Source organism: Salmo trutta, chromosome 2 (genome assembly GCF_901001165.1).
Source record: "Salmo trutta chromosome 2, fSalTru1.1, whole genome shotgun sequence".
Taxonomy (NCBI): Eukaryota; Metazoa; Chordata; class Actinopteri; order Salmoniformes; family Salmonidae; genus Salmo; species Salmo trutta.
The window spans coordinates 59031198-59049344 of record NC_042958.1 but is presented as its reverse complement, the minus strand read 5'-3'; the positions used below and the strand labels follow the sequence as shown (position 1 = coordinate 59049344).

Genomic DNA, 18147 nt, shown 5'->3' with positions numbered 1-18147 from the left:
TGGTTGAATTGGAGAAATTTCTGAAACAGACGTGAAAATCTGTGTCAAGTCAATCATTAACTTGCCAGAGAAAAGAGATCAGAGAGGTACTGATGCATAACGAGATCTTTATTGTCAAACAGAGGTCTTTCAGGTAGCCTGTCTGCTGTGTGTCGACCAAATGGGGAGACTTGTGTAAAGCATCAAGTCTGGTCCCTCCACAGAGTTTAGACACAGACCATCATAAACACACTCAGACAGCCCAACACAGCACCTACACACATCAGCAGACAAGCCCCTAAAGATCCCAGAGAGAACACGGCAACTACAAACAAGACTGCATCTACCCACCCTTTCTACCTCCTAAATTGGGTGGCATTTGTCGTTTCAGTTTCTAGCAAAAGGCACATTACTTCTTCTCCAAAGACACAAGTTCAGTTTGTACTTTTCTGGCAGCTTTCAGGACATCCAGAATGTTGACCTTATCCCCGAACTCCATCTCTCTGTGCTCCAGCAGTACACCCTGCAGACGAAAAAGATATTGGCTTCGGTGGCGCCATTTAATTCATTTAGCCAGCATTTCCCAAAAAAACTTATTTTACTACCCATGCATCAGTGAGATGGCGAAATTAATGTTTCCTGTGAAGACCTACCTGCTGGCCTGCTCCAATGACGAACACCCCACCCAGCACAAAGCCTTCTCCAAACACATTCCCTAAGAAGCCGTTCTTGAAGGCTCGCAGACCATTCATCCACACGCCCAGACGGAGGAACGCCAACAGACCCATCTTACGCTCGCGGGGCCCATAGAAACATCTCTGTGACACAAAGCAGAAGGCTTTGGAGTTGTAACAAATTGCTCTATTCATTTTGCAATAATCATGTCAGATAAGATCGTGTCGCATACATAACTAGTTGAGATATGACCAACAATGGCGCTCATTGGACAAGAGGATTCATTTCCTGTAAATTAGACCGTGAAACCCAGCCTATGCACCTTTTCATCCATGAAGATCTCCCCATTGAAGTAGGGTCTGAAGTTCTGGATCTCTGTGCCGATGTCCTCCTTCACTACAGCATACAAAGGGACCCCGAGCTCCTCCAGCTGGGGCTTCAGAGAGGACAGCTCAGCGGCCTCCTGGAGGATTACACCACATAAGCCAATTGCCAAATGACAGACAGGGCCTAGATCAGACCACAGCCCGGCAGAAGAAATAATCATGAAGTAGCCTATAATATTAATATGCAGCAAATTTAATGACGTTGAAATCAAAAGATTTGAGTTATGGCCAAGTGTTGATTCTAGTGGGGTTATCACCAGTGGGATTTAAATTGACACCACCTGCGGTGAATACCTGCAGGTGGCAGATAGCCAGTGGTTAGACCGTTGGGCCAGTAACCAAAAGGTCACTGGGTCAGATACCCAAGCTGACAACGAGGCCTTGAGCAAAGCACTTAACCCTAATTCTCTCTAGGGGCCGCCATACTACTATGGCTAACCCTGTAAAACACCACATTTCACTGCAGCCATCTGGTGTATGTGACAAAACAAATGAAGGATTATTTGGGTCAGTGGAATCAACACCACATTGTGTACTTAAAACTGTTGAAGTTAACACGAGTGAAAGATAGTCTCATATCCCAGCATGCTCTGTTGCAGGTAGATTTTTACAATTGTTTATAGCCATGTGTCTGCACACATTGACTAACTGATCTTCTACTTAAATAAAACAATTCTAAACTAAACAAATCTGTTTGATGAAAGCCAAATGCAACAATCATGTCTGTTACTAACAAACATGGTACTTGTACCTCAAATTCACTCAGAACACACCCCGGGAAATACGCAAACACAGATTTACACCTCAATGTGTTACTGTAACATCAAATCAATTCTGTAATAAAGTGTTTACAAGCGCAAAGGAAAACAGTGACTCCAACTATACCTCTCTGCACAAAAATCATCCAGGCCGCCTTACTGCCATGATAACTGCTCCGCACTTCTCCCATAAACGTTTGGCCTTCAAAGGCTTACGCTCTAAGTGAGAAACAAGTTGCAAGGTTAAAATTAAGCAAATTCATGTCACGGGTTGCCTGGAAACCCGACATTGTGGGGCAGAACTTAACATTTCGATCAGGACAGTTACCTCAAGAACGCTACCAGACAGAATGTTGAATAAAATTATATTTGAACATACGTGACCGGTTGTCCGTGCAGATAGACCTTTTGGCGGTAGGAATGGGAGACAAAGTATCCATAGGAAAGTATAATTAAGTCAACCGCCAACAGGACCAAATGCACTGACAAACCGTAAAGTATGTTAAAACATTTTTTTTATTAAATATTGTGGCTTGTCGAGGGTCATGAGGAGAAACTGGCATGATTCAAAACGCTAGGGCAAGGCTACTTCAGTTCAGATTGACCTATGGGGATAATTGCAATTGTCACCAATACATTCTGTAACCATCCATTGTACACCAATACGTCAGATAACATAACACATTTATAAAGTATTTTATAAACATACCTCCCGTCAATGGTTTGAGGTCAGTCTCCTCTAAATGTTTGAGGGTGGCCCTCGATGGCTGCGTCAAAAACAAGTCACTGAAAGAGCGCAGACCAGTAGCGATTAAGGCAACAACTGCGCCCAATGACTGGACCACAACATCCATCGCAAAAGTTGTCTTTGTATCGAAATAGGAAAGGAAATTCAACACGAAACCACTCTTGGACCATGAACACGCTCAATAATGGAGGCACGCGGTCAACCCTTGGCACAGATTGGCCCCTTATGACTCACACGTTGCAGGCTGGGTTTAAATCCCGGAATAATTAAATCCAGCCCAATCGTTGACCAAACATTGTTTTGATATTTCACAAGTGATTTCGAAAGTACATCGATAAATGTTATATGAGATATTCAGTCGCTGTCTCGCCAGCAAAGTGATTGGATTGATGCCGCACGGGCATGGCCAATTACACTGCGTTAAAGATGCGATTAGACAGGCAGCTGAATTCTGATATGTTTGTCACTTATTGGTCTTTTGCCCAATCAGATCAGCTCTGAAAAATAACCGACGTGAAAAGATCTGATGTAATTGGTCAAAATACCAATTAGTGGAACAATTTCAGAATTGGGCTGCCTGTTTAAATGCAGCCTCAGAGTGGCGCTATCACCATCAACCATGTGGCACATCCTCTGTAGCGTTCAAAGAGCACATGATAAGCTGATCATATCTAGTGTCCTCCTGCCTACTGCCATGGTTTTTCTAACTACAAGAACCAGAAAAATAATCACCACATCAATTAAACATTTGACTGCTTAAAAAATGGCATTCATAATAAATACAATTGGATGCACAACTTTACACAAATTTATTCAAAGCAAACTGAATAGACATATTGTTAAATTGACCTATTACACAAGTTGAGATATATCTCCCTCTTGGAGACATCATGCATTTCATTAGGCGTCTGTCGAGCTTCTCTACTGATTTATAAGATGTAGAATGTTATAACATATAGATCTTTAGGCTATCATTGCATTTGAACTAACGTCTTTGTCCAGATAATGTAGGAAAATGATCATTCCACATCTTAGTTGTCCTCCTCTTCCTCCTCTTCCTCCTGAAAAAAAGAACAGGGTTTAGATGGAACTGATACACTGTGTAAACCTGTTTTCCTTAGTCATTCACTCTTGAGAATGTCTTCTTATATGTTATGCATGCTATCATTGTAGTTGAACAGTGTAAATGTCTCTCGAAACAAAAGCCTTCTCCGTGTTAACCTTCTCCTTGGCTTGGTCATCAGGAGTTGTATGTTCAAGTGCCCCCTGTGACATCTCCGCTCCCTCCTCCGCTCCCTCCTCCACTCCCTCCTCAGATTGCGTCACATCGGGTCTGACATCATCACTCTCTGAGGCTGCCCCTTCTTGTGTGCGATCAATAGTGTCACTTGGGACAGGGTTATCGTTCTCCTATGTTGAGTTTGTCAGAGGGAAACTGGTTGAGTAATAAAACATGTTTTAAGCCTGCCTCTGACATCACATGCAATATCGCCTTCTCCTCTGATATTCTGATCCCTGTCTGTTAACTCTTGGTTGACTGAACACCTCACAACACCTTCCTCCTCCAGACTTGACTCCTCTTCTGTCTTGTCTAGACATATCAGTCAAAGGTTTAGACACACCTACTCATTCCAGGGTTTTTCTTTATTTTTACTATGTTCTACATCAAAACTATGAAATAACACATATGGAATCATGTAGTAACCAAAAAAGTGTTTAAAAAAATCAAAATATATTTTATATGAGATTCTTCAAAGTAGCCACCCTTTGCCTTGATGACAGCTTTGCACAATAGGTATTCTCTCAACCAGCTTCATGAGGTAGTCACCTAGAATACATTTCAATTAACAGGTGTGCCTTGTTAGCACGCACCCCCTGTGTTGAGGATCAGCGTGGCGGATGTGTTGTTACCTACCCTTACCACCTGGGGCGGCCCGTCAGGAAGTCCAGGATCCAGTTGCAGAGGGAGGTGTTTAGTCCCAGGGTCCTTAGCCTATTGATGAGCTTTGAGGGCACTATGGTGTTGAACGCTGAGCTGTAGTCAATGAATAGCATTCTCGCATAGGTGTTCCTTCTGTCCAGATGGGAAAGGGCAGTGTGGAGTGCAATAGAGACGGCATCATCTGTGGATCTGTTGGGGCGGTATGCAAATCTGGGTGGGTCTAGGGTTTCTGGGATAATGGTGTTGATGTGAGCCATAACCAGCCTTTCAAAGCACTTCATGGCTATAGACGTGAGTGCTACGGGTCGGTAGTCATTTAGGCAGGTTACCTTAGTGTTCTTGGGCACAGGCACTATGGTGGTCTGTTTAAAACATGTTGGTATTACGGACTCAGACAGGGAGAGGCTGAAAATGTCAGTATTTTTGTATTTGTATTTATTATGGATCCCCATTAGCTGCTGCCAAAGCAGCAGCTACTCTTCCTGTGGTGCAGCAAAATTAAGGCAGTTTATAAAATTTTAAGACATTACAATACATTCACAGATTTCACAACACACTGTGTGTCCTCAGGTCCCTACTCCACCACTACCAATTATCTACATTACTAAATCCATGTGAATGTATAGTGTGTGTGTGTGTGTATGGTGGTCTGCTTAAAACATCTTGGTATTACAGACTTCGACAGGGAGAGGTTGAAAATGTCAGAGAAGATACTTGCTAGTTGGTCAGCGCATGCTCGCAGTACACGGCCTAGTAATCCATCTGGCCCTGCAGCCTTGTGAATGTTGACCTGTCTAAAGGTCTTACTCATATCGGCTGCGGAGAGCGTGATCACACAATCTTCGGGTACAGCTGGTGTTCTCATGCATGTTTCAGTGTGATTTGTCTCGAAGCGACCATAGAAGTAGTTTAGCTCGTCGGGCAGGCTCGTGTCACTGGGCAGCTCTCGGCTGTGCTTCCCTTTGTAGTCCGTAATGGTTTGCGGGCCCTGCCACATCCGACGAGCATCAGAGCCGGTGTAGTAAGACTTGATCTTCCTACACCGAGGAGGATTAGGTTTGGAGCGAGCAGTCGCACTACGCTTCACTCCACAGGTAATATTACACTTCACTACATTACAACGGTTTGATTTGTTTGATCCGAGCAATTCTTTTCTTTTCTTAGCTAGCTACATAGCCGTCTTTGTATCAAAGATAATCGTGTAGCTTAGAGTAATTATCGAAGTTAGCTATCTTCGTCCTCCTAACGTAGTCATCACTGCTAGCTAGCTAGTCAACACTGCTAGCTAGCCAACCAGCCAACTTCCACCGACTAGCTGCACTATCTATTACATTACAACGGAACGACTTGACTAGTGTAGTGTTAGTGAGCCAGCTACTTAGTTGTCTTTGCATCTAAGATAATTGTGTAGTTTAGAGTAATTATTAGTAAGTAGCCAGCCGCGACGCCAGACGTAGTCAACACACCTAGTCATCATTAATCCACTGCTAGCTAGCTAGCCAACAGCTAGCCAACCGTTACCGACTAGCAGCGCTGTAGATACCAATACTTTACAACGGAACGATTTGACTAGTGCAGTGTTGGCTAGCTAGCTACATAGTTGTCTTTGTCATAGCTTGATAATTGTGTAGTTTAGTAATTACCGAGGTTAGCTAGCCAGCTATTGCCGTCCCCCGCGACGCCATTTTTCCTAACCCAGCCAACTAGTAACACTGTAGAAACTAAAATACATTACAAAGGAACGTCTTGATTAGTGTTATGTTAGCTAGCTACAAAGTTGCTTTTGTATCATGACAAGGTGTAGTACTGAAACTATCGAGGTCACCTAGCCAGCTACACCTAGCCAGCTACACGGTCAAACAAAGTCAACAACGCAGCCACTGCTAGCTAGCCTACTCCACCAGCCAGCAGTACTGTATCATTTTCGTCATTTTAGTCAATAGATTTTCTGCAACGTAAGCTTAACTTTCTGAACATTCGAGACGTGTAGTCCACTTGTCATTCCAATCTCCTTTGCATTAGCGTAGCCTCTTCTGTAGCTTGTCAACTATGTGTCTGTCGATCCCGGTTCTCTCCACTCTGCACAGGCCATACAAACGCTTCACACCGCGTGGCCGCTGCCACTCTAACCTGGTGGTCCCAGCGCGCACGACCCACGTGGAGTTCCAGGTCTCCGGCAGCCTCTGGAACTGCCGGTCTGCGGCCAACAAGGCTGAGTTCATCTCAGCCTATGCTACCCTCCAGTCCCTAGACTTCCTGGCGCTGACGGAAACATGGATCACCACAGATAACACTGCTACTCCTACTGCTCTCTCCTCGTCTGGCCACGTGTTCTCGCATACCCCTAGAGCATCGAGCCAGCGGGGTGGTGGCACTGGAATCCTCATCTCTCCCAAGTGGACATTCTCTCTTTCTCCCCTGACCCATCTGTCTATCTCCTCATTTGAATTCCATGCTGTCACAGTTACCAGCCCTTTCAAGCTTAACATCCTCATCATTTATCGCCCTCCAGGTTCCCTTGGAGAGTTCATCAATGAGCTTGACGCCTTGATAAGTTCCTTCCCTGAGGATGGCTCACCTCTCACAGTTCTGGGTGACTTTAACCTCCCCACGTCTACCTTCGACTCATTCCTCTCTGCCTCCTTCTTTCCACTCCTCTCCTCTTTTGACCTCACCCTCTCACCTTCCCCCCCTACTCACAAGGCAGGCAATACGCTTGACCTCATCTTTACTAGATGCTGTTCTTCCACTAATCTCATTGCAACTCCTCTCCAAGTCTCCGACCACTACCTTGTATCCTTTTCCCTCTCGCTCTCATCAAAAACTTCTCACTCTGCCCCTACTCGGATGGTATTGCGCCGTCCCAACCTTCGCTCTCTCTCTCCTGCTACTCTCTCCTCTTCCATCCTATCATCTCTTCCCTCTGCTCAAACCTTCTCCAACCTATCTCCTGATTTTGCCTCCTCAACCCTCCTCTCCTCCCTCTCTGCATCCTTTGATTTTCTCTGTCCCCTATCCTCCAGGCCGGCTCGGTCCTCCCCTCCTGCTCCGTGGCTCGACGACTCACTGCGAGCTCACAGAACAGGGCTCCGGGCAGCCGAGCGGAAATGGAGGAAAACTCGCCTCCCTGCGGACCTCGCATCCTTTCACTCCCTCCTCTCTACATTTTCCTCTTCTGTCTCTGCTGCTAAAGCCACTTTCTACCACTCTAAATTCCAAGCATCTGCCTCTAACCCTAGGAAGCTTTTTGCTACCTTCTCCTCCCTCCTGAATCCTCCTCCCCCTCCCCCCCCCCCCCTCCTCCCTCACTGCGGATGACTTCGTCAACCATTTTGAAAAGAAGGTTGACGACATCCGATCCTCGTTTGCTAAGTCAAGCGACACCGCTGGTCCTGCTCACACTGCCCTACCCTGTGCTTTGACCTCTTTCTCCCCTCTCTCTCCAGATGAAATCTCGCGTCTTGTGACGGCCGGCCGCCCAACAACCTGCCCACTTGACCCTATCCCCTCCTCTCTTCTCCAGACCATTTCCGGAGACCTTCTCCCCTACCTCACCTCGCTCATCAACTCATCCTTGACCGCTGGCTACGTCCCTTCCGTCTTCAAGAGAGCGAGAGTTGCACCCCTTCTGAAAAAACCTACACTCGATCCCTCCGATGTCAACAACTACAGACCAGTATCCCTTCTTTCTTTTCTCTCCAAAACTCTTGAACGTGCCGTCCTTGGCCAGCTCTCCTGCTATCTCTCTCAGAACGACCTTCTTGATCCTAATCAGTCAGGTTTCAAGACTGGGCATTCAACTGAGACTGCTCTTCTCTGTGTCACGGAGGCTCTCCGCACTGCTAAAGCTAACTCTCTCTCCTCTGCTCTCATCCTTCTAGACCTATCTGCTGCCTTTGATACTGTGAACCATCAGATCCTCCTCTCCACCCTCTCCGAGCTGGGCATCTCCGGCGCGGCCCACGCTTGGATTGCGTCCTACCTGACAGGTCGCTCCTACCAGGTGGCGTGGCGAGAAGCTGTCTCCGCACCACGTGCTCTCACCACTGGTGTCCCCCAGGGCTCTGTTCTAGGCCCTCTCCTATTCTCGCTATACACCAAGTCACTTGGCTCTGTCATATCCTCACACGGTCTCTCCTATCATTGCTATGCAGACGACACACAATTAATCTTCTCCTTTCCCCCTTCTGACAACCAGGTGGCGAATCGCATCTCTGCATGTCTGGCAGACATATCAGTGTGGATGACGGATCACCACCTCAAGCTGAACCTCGGCAAGACGGAGCTGCTCTTCCTCCCGGGGAAGGACTGCCCGTTCCATGATCTCGCCATCACGGTTGACAACTCCCTTGTGTCCTCCTCCCAGAGTGCTAAGAACCTTGGCGTGATCCTGGACAACACCCTGTCGTTCTCCACTAACATCAAGGCGGTGACCCGATCCTGTAGGTTCATGCTCTACAACATTCGCAGAGTACGACCCTGCCTCACACAGGAAGCGGCGCAGGTCCTAATCCAGGCACTTGTCATCTCCCGCCTGGATTACTGCAACTCGCTGTTGGCTGGGCTCCCTGCCTGTGCCATCAAACCCCTACAACTCATCCAGAACGCCGCAGCCCGTCTGGTGTTCAACCTTCCCAAGTTCTCTCACGTCACCCCGCTCCTCCGCTCTCTCCACTGGCTTCCAGTTGAAGCTCGCATCCGCTACAAGACCATGGTGCTTGCCTACGGAGCTGTGAGGGGAACGGCACCTCCGTACCTTCAGGCTCTGATCAGGCCCTACACCCAAACAAGGGCACTGCGTTCATCCACCTCTGGCCTGCTCGCCTCCCTACCTCTGAGGAAGCACAGTTCCCGCTCAGCCCAGTCAAAACTGTTCGCCGCTCTGGCACCCCAATGGTGGAACAATCTCCCTCACGATGCCAGGACAGCGGAGTCAATCACCACCTTCCGGAGACACCTGAAACCCCACCTCTTTAAGGAATACCTGGGATAGGATAAAGTAATCCTTTTAACCCCCCCCCCCCCTTTAAAGGATTTAGATGCACTATTGTAAAGTGTTTGTTCTACTGGATATTATAGGTGAATGCACCAATTTGTAAGTCGCTCTGGATAAGAGCGTCTGCTAAATGACTTAAATGTAAATGTAATCTTAGTCCTGTATTGACGCTTTGCCTGTTTGATGGTTCGTCGGAAGGCATAGCAGGATATCTTATAAGCTTCCGGGTTAGAGTCCCGCTCCTTGAAAGCGGCAGCTCTAGCCTTCAGCTCAGTGCGGATGCTGCCTGTAATCCATTTCTTCTGGTTGGGGTATGTACGTACGGTCACTGTGGGGACGACATCATTGATGCACTTATTGATAAAGCCAATGACAGATGTGGTGTACTCCTCAATGCCATCGGAGGTATCCTGGAACATATTCCAGTCTGTGCTAGCAAAACAGTCCTGTAGCTTAGCATCTGCTTCATCTGACCACTTTTTTATTGATCTATTCACTGGTGCTTCCTGCTTTAATTTTAGCTTGTAAGCAGGAATCAGGAGGATGGAATTATGGTCAGATTTGCCAAATGGAGGGTGAGGGAGAGCTTTGCATGCATCTCTGTGTGTGGAGTATAGATGGTCCAGAGTTCTTTTCCCTCTGGTTGCACATTTAACATGCTGATAGAAATTTGGTTAAACTTATTGAAGTTTCCCTGCATTAAAGTCCCCGGCTACTAGGAGCGCCGCCTCTGGGTGAGCGTTTTCTTGTTTGCTTATGGCGGAATACAGCTCATTCAATGCTATCTTAGTGCCAGCCTCTGACTGTGGTGGTATGTAAACAGCTACAAATAATATAGATGAAAACTCTCTCGGTAGGTAATGGTCTGCAGCTTATCATGAGAAACTCTACCTCAGGCGAGCAATAGCTCGAGACTTCCTTAGATATCGTGCACCAGCTGTTGTTTACAAAAATACATAGACCGCCGCCCCTTGTCTTACCAGACGCCGCTGTTCTATCCTGCCGGTACATCGTATAACCAGCCAGCTGTATGTTGATATTGTTGTCGTTCTGCCACAACTCCGTGAAGCATAAGATGTTACAGTTTTTAATGTCCTGTTGGTAGTTTAATCTTCCCAATAACTCATCCATTTTATTGTCCAAAGATTGTATGTTTGCTAGCAGAATTAAGGGGAGTGGGGGTTTATTCGATCCCCTCGGACTTCTAAGGCAGCCCGTTCTCCGGCCTCTCTTTCTCCGCCTCCTCTTCATGCAGATCACTGGGGTCGGGTGCCTGTTCCCGAAGGGAGCCGTATATCCTCCACCTCGGCCTCGTCAGAGCCGTGAAAGAAGAAAAAGGATTCTGCTAGTCCATGGTGAGTAACGCAGTCCTGATGTCTAGAAGTAATTTTCGGTCATAAGAGACGGTAGCAGCAACATTATGGCAATAAATTGTAAAAAAATAAGTTAAAAACAACGCATATAAACAAACAAAAAAACACAATCGGTTGGGGGCACGTAAAACGTCTGCCTTCTGCTCCGGCGCCATCTTACATGATGTAAAAGTCTGTTACTTGAACTCTGTAAAAGACCAAGTCCATATTATGACAAGAACAGCTCAAATAAGCAAAGAGGAACGACAGTCCATCATTACTTTAAGACATGAAGGTCAGTCAATACGGAACATTTCAAGAACTTAGAACATTTCTTCATGTGCAGTCGCAAAAACCATCAAGCGCTATGATGAAACTGGCTCTCATGAGGACCGCCACAGGAAAGGAAGACCCAGGCTGCATTTCAAAATCATAAAAGACACACCCTTGTCCACTTACCCTCGCCTTATGCCCTTGGGGGAATCCCCGCGGACATATTTGTCGCTGGTCCAAATGATTAGCCAAGCAAGGGAAATTTGCAACGTAAGCCCCTCAGCCCTTGTTTTTAATGGAGTTTGCGAGTGTACAATTATGTTCACTTCGGTGCCTGAAACGCCCCATAATTCAATATGCGATGTTTGTACATCCGCTAAGAAAGGTCAGCCAAAACTTAAAACCTTAACGTTAATATGGAGTCAACATACAAGTGTAAGTAAAAACAAATATAAATAAGTTAGAAATTGTGCTACTAATGCACAAACACGTCTCGTAAAAGTAATGATGTTTTTGTTTGGTTAGCTTTGGGAAATGAATTTGCTAGCTATCATACAGTAGGCATATATTAATAATGATATAGTTAATATAAGTAGACATGCAATCATAATTGACTGAAGCGCATATAAAGCACCCACAAGCTGGCTGAAAGCACAATCATCACTGGATGAACGATTGACAAATTTCCGGACAAGGGCGGTCCATTTCAAATTCATCCCTTCCTCCCTTGCCCCTTGCCCTGCAAGTGTATACTCGTCAGACGTCATGATACGTCATCAGAAGTGTCCACCTAATTTGAGGGCTGAGGGGATAGGGTGTGTCTTTTAAGTGTTTGAAATGCAGCCCCAGAGTTACCTCTGCTGCAGAGGATAAGTTCATTAGAGTTTCCAGCCTCAGAAATTGCAGGCCAAATAAATGCTTCACAGAGTTCAAGTAACAGACACATCTCAACATCAACTGTTCAGAGGAGACTGAGTGAATCAGGCCTTCATGGTCGAATTGCTGCAAAGAAACCACTACTAAAGGACACCAATAAGAAGAGACTTGCTTAGGCCAAGAAACACGAGCAATGGACATTAGAAATCTGTCCTTTGGTCTGATGAGTCCAAATTTGAGATTTTTGGTTCCAACCGCCGTGTCTTTGTGAGACGCAGAGTAGGTGAACGGATGTTCTCTGCATGTGTGGTTCCAACCATGAGGCATGGAGGAGGAGGTATGATGTGTGGGGGTGCTTTGCTGGTGACACTGTCAGTGATTTATTTAGAATTCAAGGCACACTTAAACAGCATGCCATCACAGCGTTCTGCAGCGATACGCCATCCAATCTGGTTTGCACTTAGTGGGACTATAATTTATTTTTCAATAGTATAATGACCCAACACACCTCCAGGCTGTGTAAGGGCTATTTGACAAATAAGGAGCGTGACGGAGTCCTGCATCAGATGACCTGGCCTCTACAGTCAACCGACCTCAACCCAATTGAGATGGTTTGGGAGGAGTTAGGACCGCAGAGTGAAGGAAAAGCAGCCGACAAGTGCTCAGCATATGTCGGAACTCCTTCAAGACTGTTGGAAAAGTATTCCAGGTGAAGCTGGTTGGGAGAACGCCAAGAGTGTGCAAAGCTGTCATCAAGGCAAAGGGTGGCTACTTTGAAGAATCTCAAATATAACAAATATTTTGATTTGTTTAACACTTTTTTGGTTACTACCTGATTCCATATGTGTTATTTCATAGTTGTGATGTCTTCACTATTATTCTACAATGTAATTTTTTTGTAAAATGTAAAGAAAAACCCTTGAATGAGTAGGTGTCCAAACTTTTGACTGGTACTGTATTTTCTTTTCTTCTCTGGCACTCATTTCACCATGATCTTTCCTCTCTCTTCTCCTGGTTTGTCATCCCTTTATTTTGTCTTTCCTTCCCTGAATGAATATTATTTTGTCAATTGCTAGGTCTTTGGGTAAAAACAGATGGTAGACATCCTCAGCATATCTCTAAAAATACAAATACATAATCAACCATTTTAATCTGTCTTGGGTGTGTCACATGAAGCCGTCACCTTCTCTTGGTCCTGATGTTCCTGTCCCTCCTCAGACATAGTCTCATCTGGTTTGACATCATCATTCTCTGGTCCTGAGGTTGGCTCTACTTGTGTAGAATCAGCAGGTTCACTAGTTTCAGGTTTATCAGGTTCATCAGTCACCTGTTGAAAATGTTTTTGGAAGAAAAATGACTGGGTTCAGTTCACTGAATGTACTTATTCTCTCTCGTCTTCTGGTGTTGTTCGATAATAGTGTGACTGTCTGGCTAAAAATGTCCTCACTGCATCTCAAAAGGAAGATATTTCTTCGGGTTGATTATTCAGCTTTCCTGCTTCTTTTATTCTTGCTCCTACTATCTTTTCATTCATTCAGTCCTGAAATCAACAATGACTGTCTCTTTCAGTCCTGAAAACAACATTGACTGTCTCGCAGGACACAATGACTTGTCTTCTTTTCAGTAATCTATGATCTTTACTGTGCACTTGTCCACTGTATCCCTTCTGTCTTGTCTAGACATTCCTCCCTCTCTTGTCTGGCACACATTTATCCATGTTCTTTCCTATCTCTTTTTCTAGTGTGTTATTTCTCATGTCCCTCGTTTCAGTCTTTTTTTGGTATAAGCCATCACCTTTTTTTGGTCTTGATGAAGAGGCTTGTGTTTGTCTTGTGGATCCTCAGTTTGTCCCCCCTCATCATTCTCTGGTGCTGAGGTTGACTCTACCTCTATTTGTGTAGATTCATCAGGTTCACTGGTTTCAGGTTGATCAGTCACCTGGTGACCAGTTTGTGAGACAAAACAATATTAGAATCATTGCAGCCATTCATCCACATTTGTAGATTTCTAGTCCTCCTGCTCTCAGCTCTAGCCTGCACATCTATTCTTTCTGAATCAAATGTCTTGACCTCAGGGAGAGGGCAAGCCATGCAAAGAATGTGCAGAAGCAGTCATCATCAGCCAATGGACAGAACCGTAAAAGCCCTCGGATGGTGCGAAAGAAATGGTGACCTAGAGAGGATAGTATAGCAACCACCAAAGGCACACAGATTTTAGCAGAGTATTCTTGAGCTCTGGGATGGATGTCACCTCCTGTTTGGTGTTATCTTTGTCTTGAACTTCTTCAGTGACCTGCTCATTTTCAGAGGTGGAGGTGGTGGATACTTCTGATTTCAATGGCTCATTCTCCATGACACCTGGTGATATGACCCTGGTGGTCTGACTCTGACCAGACCCTGTAGGGTGCTCTTGAAATATCTGATGATGTGTTGATGAGATTAAACCCTGGACGATAAAATTCTCAACTCTCTCTCCAGCGGCTGTTCCTAATCCATATTTCCATAATGCAGTTGAAGCTCTCTTGTGAACATCTAGTCAAAACATGGACATTCTAAGCAAATATTACTAATTTGGTTAGTTTCCTTGCCATTTACCAGTTAAATCTAATGTAAGACTACCAACATTTATAAGACATCACAGATTCCCTGATATTAAGCATACACAAAAACATACAATCTATCAATGTTTTGTTGTTGAAAACAACGCATGAAAACGTTATATCTGAGGAGCTGAGGAAGTCTTAAAATTCTACAAAAACCATACCCCATCATCGCCCTCCTCCACTGCAGCAAGCGTTGGAGGGTTTAATTTCTTGGGCCTTTCTGAAACTGGAGCTGGCGGAGGTGTCGCAGGTATTTCCTCAACTTCCTGAAAAGATAACAACACAATTTCAACCCACATGGGCTTTAAATCATACACACAAACACACACACAGGGCCGGTCCTTGCCGTGCTGCCGCCCTAGGCGAAACCCAAAAATGGCGCCCCCTGCAAAACTAGAATAGTCCCAGTAAGCAAAATTACATTGAAAAGACATCTAAAATACGGATTTTCCAGACGTTGAAGTTAGGTTCAATTTGGGTTCTGAATAACAGGTGAAAATGTATTTTCCGTATGTTTAAAATACATATTTCCCAGGACGTTGAAAAGGCATATTTTCTGGATGTTGAAAGATACGAATTTTCCAGACGTTGAAATCTGTTTCATTTTTGGTTCTGAATGAAAGGTGAAAATACTTATTTTACAGATGTTGAAAATACGTATTTTCCAGACGTTGAAAATATGAATTTTCCAGATGTTGAAATCAGGCAAATGTTTCATTCTGAATGAAAGTTGAAAATAAGTAATTTATAAACTATGTTTGGGCCAAATCAAGGCTGGTCCAGACCACACCAAATCTGAGCCAAACTATGATTGGTTCAGATTTGGTCCGGACCGGACCAAAAACCAATGTCTGTGGATGTGGAAATCAAGACCAGTCTGGACTGTACGAAAAAAAAGACGTCGAAAAGGCGCCGGCGTTGGTCCGTGCTTACTGAGGTAGCCTACAGTGTTGCCTGAAATTGAATTTTATGAATTTTATGCCTATCTTTGAGGTAAGCCTACCATTTGTAAAACAGGCTGTAGCATTGGCTTTATTAGTCCTGATTCCTGTGACTAATGAATTTGGATATTTAATCTCTGAATATCAGCTATCCAACTTTATCAGGAGTTATCGTGAGCCTATTTGCAATGTGTTTACACAGTGGGAAATGCAGAAGTATTTTATTTTTCCCTATGATCAGCTTTTCAAAAATGTACGGATACAAACTTGAAACCACTGATCATGACAATGGGGTGAAACTCCTGGACAACAACAATATTGTCCATTTTACTTTGACCTGTCCTGTTTTTAGGATATGTTGTTTGTTAACATGACAGCACATTTTGTATTTGATTTATCGTCATTTAGGTTAGGCTATTTGATCGGAGAAACCTGCATGATGTAAAAAGTGTCCGTCTCATTACATTGTCATACATTTTATCTCCAGCCTGTGCTTATCAGGGCGGCATCAGCACTCACCTAAAAAGCCCATATGCCACTGGTTTCGAGAAATTGTCATTGTCTTTGGGCAGAATTATGTGAGGTTTTATGTGGAGGTGCGTCTTGGTTAAGCTCAGAAAATGCCGCCCTCGTCAATCTGCCACCGTAGCCTGCCACCTAATTCTGACTAATGAACGGGCTGGCTGTGCACACACACACACACACACACACACACACACACACACACACACACACACACACACAATACATACTTTTGTTTCTTTGGGTTCTTCTGGGACTTCCCCTGTGATTTTATATTCTTCCTCCTTCATCTGCCTCATGTGCACTGCCTCATCTATGGCTCTCTGCTGCTCCTGCTCCAGTTGCTGCTGGAGGGCCTTTTTCTGCAATGATCACAGATATTCCAATAACATAACAATACTGGCTTAATAATTGTATAATCAAGCGTTTTTATAGTCCCGTTATCTACCAACATTGAATGACAGTATAGGCTCAGAAAGGTATACGTTGACGTAGTTAATCAAATCAAATTGTATTTGTCACATGCGCCGAATAGAACAGGTGTAGACCTTACCATGAAATGCTTACTTACAAGCCCTTAACCAACAATGCAGTTTTAAGAAAACGATTTACTAAATAAACTAATGCTTACCAAAGAGCACGTCTGGATGAGATTGTCTAGACAACATTTGGGTATAGGCTGCCCCACAATGGCAATAGTCTGAACATCATTACTCACTTTCTCCTCATTGTCCATGTTTTCTTTATACTTGTAAATCCACTGTGCAAGAAATTCGACCGGGTCCATGGGGCGAAGCTCGGCCACCTCGGCTAATCCTTCTATGAGACATTTTCCCATACCCCTTTTCAAGTATTCTGAGTCCATTTTCCTGTATGCAAGAAAATGCAATAATGTATGAACACAGTAGCTACAAATGTCAGCTAAGACAACAGGGGTACAAAATATGTTCTACTTCATTTTTTACTTTTAGCTCAGGCGTTATTGTTGCGTCGTTACGCTAGCTATCAAACCTATGAACAATAAAACAAGGTTTTCAGTGTAAAACGTTCCTATTTGTTTGTAAATACTTTGTAAACAAAATGTGTCGACACAAAAGAGCATTGTTACTTTAATGTTACTATTTTATAATAGGATAAACTGACTCCAAATAGAATTGTTTTGAAACCAGACCCACCTGTCTTTTTCGTTCAGAGCGTCCGGATATGTATTTTATCTCCATGGTAACGGTGCTACTTCATACATCTTTCCTCCAATGTTGTTGAGAAGGTTCCGTTTTGTAGTAAGAAGTAGAGCTTGCAAAGATGTACCACGTGCATTTTATTTCAATGTTTTAAATATCGACTATAATTTCATTGAAATTACATATAATGTCACCAATTACAAGGTATACCACATATTAAGTCTGTATTTCAACCCATTTACACTTCAGTAATGGTTTTATAGGCCTATGTGAACTAAATAATTCCATTGCTAATTGAAATAGAAAAAGGTTTGCTAGGTATCTTATACCTTTTGTTCTATGTGTAGTTAGGGTGCATGCTACAGTATTTACCTAGTCATCTATGACCATACATTACATTAGGGCAGGGAATCCATATAATTATTATTCATTATTCATTTAATAAGATCTGGGAGTCAGTGATTCGGCTTGCTATGAGGTTTCAGTTGCTCGTCTGGTGTCATTAAGTTTGAAACACACACACACACACACACACACACACACACACACACACACACACACACACACACACACACACACACACACACACACACACACACACACACACACACACCTTTTTCACTGCACTCAGCAGAGATAAGGTTTGTGATGTTTATCAATAATCCAATGCTTTTGTTTTGGTTCTGACATATTTTAGGGTTTAGGGTTCATGAAACCAGAGATTGTCAGGGTCACACACATCGGTGAGATATACCGGGATCTACCAACACACCCTGCAGGCAGCTGCCACATTCCCCATAACTGCTGAAGAGGAAAGGGGATCTCAGCCCTATGCACGCTGCCGCTGCTTAGCGGTCACACCAGCAATCATCTCACCAACACCTGACCCAGATCCCCAAGCACCACCACATATCAT

General features: G+C 44.4%; 1 protein-coding gene and 1 pseudogene across 1 annotated transcript; both read right to left on the bottom strand.

The window, feature by feature from the left end:
* Nucleotides 1–90: 90 nt before the first annotated feature.
* Nucleotides 91–2867, bottom strand: LOC115159068 (peroxiredoxin-like 2A; annotated as a pseudogene).
* A 455-nt stretch (nucleotides 2868–3322) lies between these two features.
* dydc2 (DPY30 domain containing 2) lies at nucleotides 3323–17244 on the bottom strand. Its single transcript, XM_029708413.1, has 8 exons — nucleotides 17226–17244; nucleotides 16769–16919; nucleotides 16281–16412; nucleotides 14749–14853; nucleotides 13780–13923; nucleotides 13169–13312; nucleotides 3768–3956; nucleotides 3323–3607 (listed from the first exon to the last, which is right to left on the bottom strand). The coding sequence occupies exons 2-8, from the start codon at nucleotides 16913–16915 to the stop codon at nucleotides 3578–3580; spliced, it is 891 nt and encodes a 296-aa protein (XP_029564273.1). The 5' UTR covers nucleotides 16916–16919; nucleotides 17226–17244; the 3' UTR covers nucleotides 3323–3577.
* Between the last annotated feature and the right edge of the window lie 903 nt (nucleotides 17245–18147).

Coding starts and splice junctions, on each gene's coding strand:
- dydc2 (XM_029708413.1), bottom strand. CDS start 16,915: ATGGACTCAGAATACTTGAAAAGGGGTATGGGAAAATGTCTCATAGAA. Junction 16,413..16,768: donor ACATGGACAATGAGGAGAAA/GTGAGTAATGAT, acceptor TGATCATTGCAG/AAAAAGGCCCTCCAGCAGCA. Junction 13,924..14,748: donor TGGAGGAGGGCGATGATGGG/GTATGGTTTTTG, acceptor ACTGGTCACCAG/GTGACTGATCAACCTGAAAC.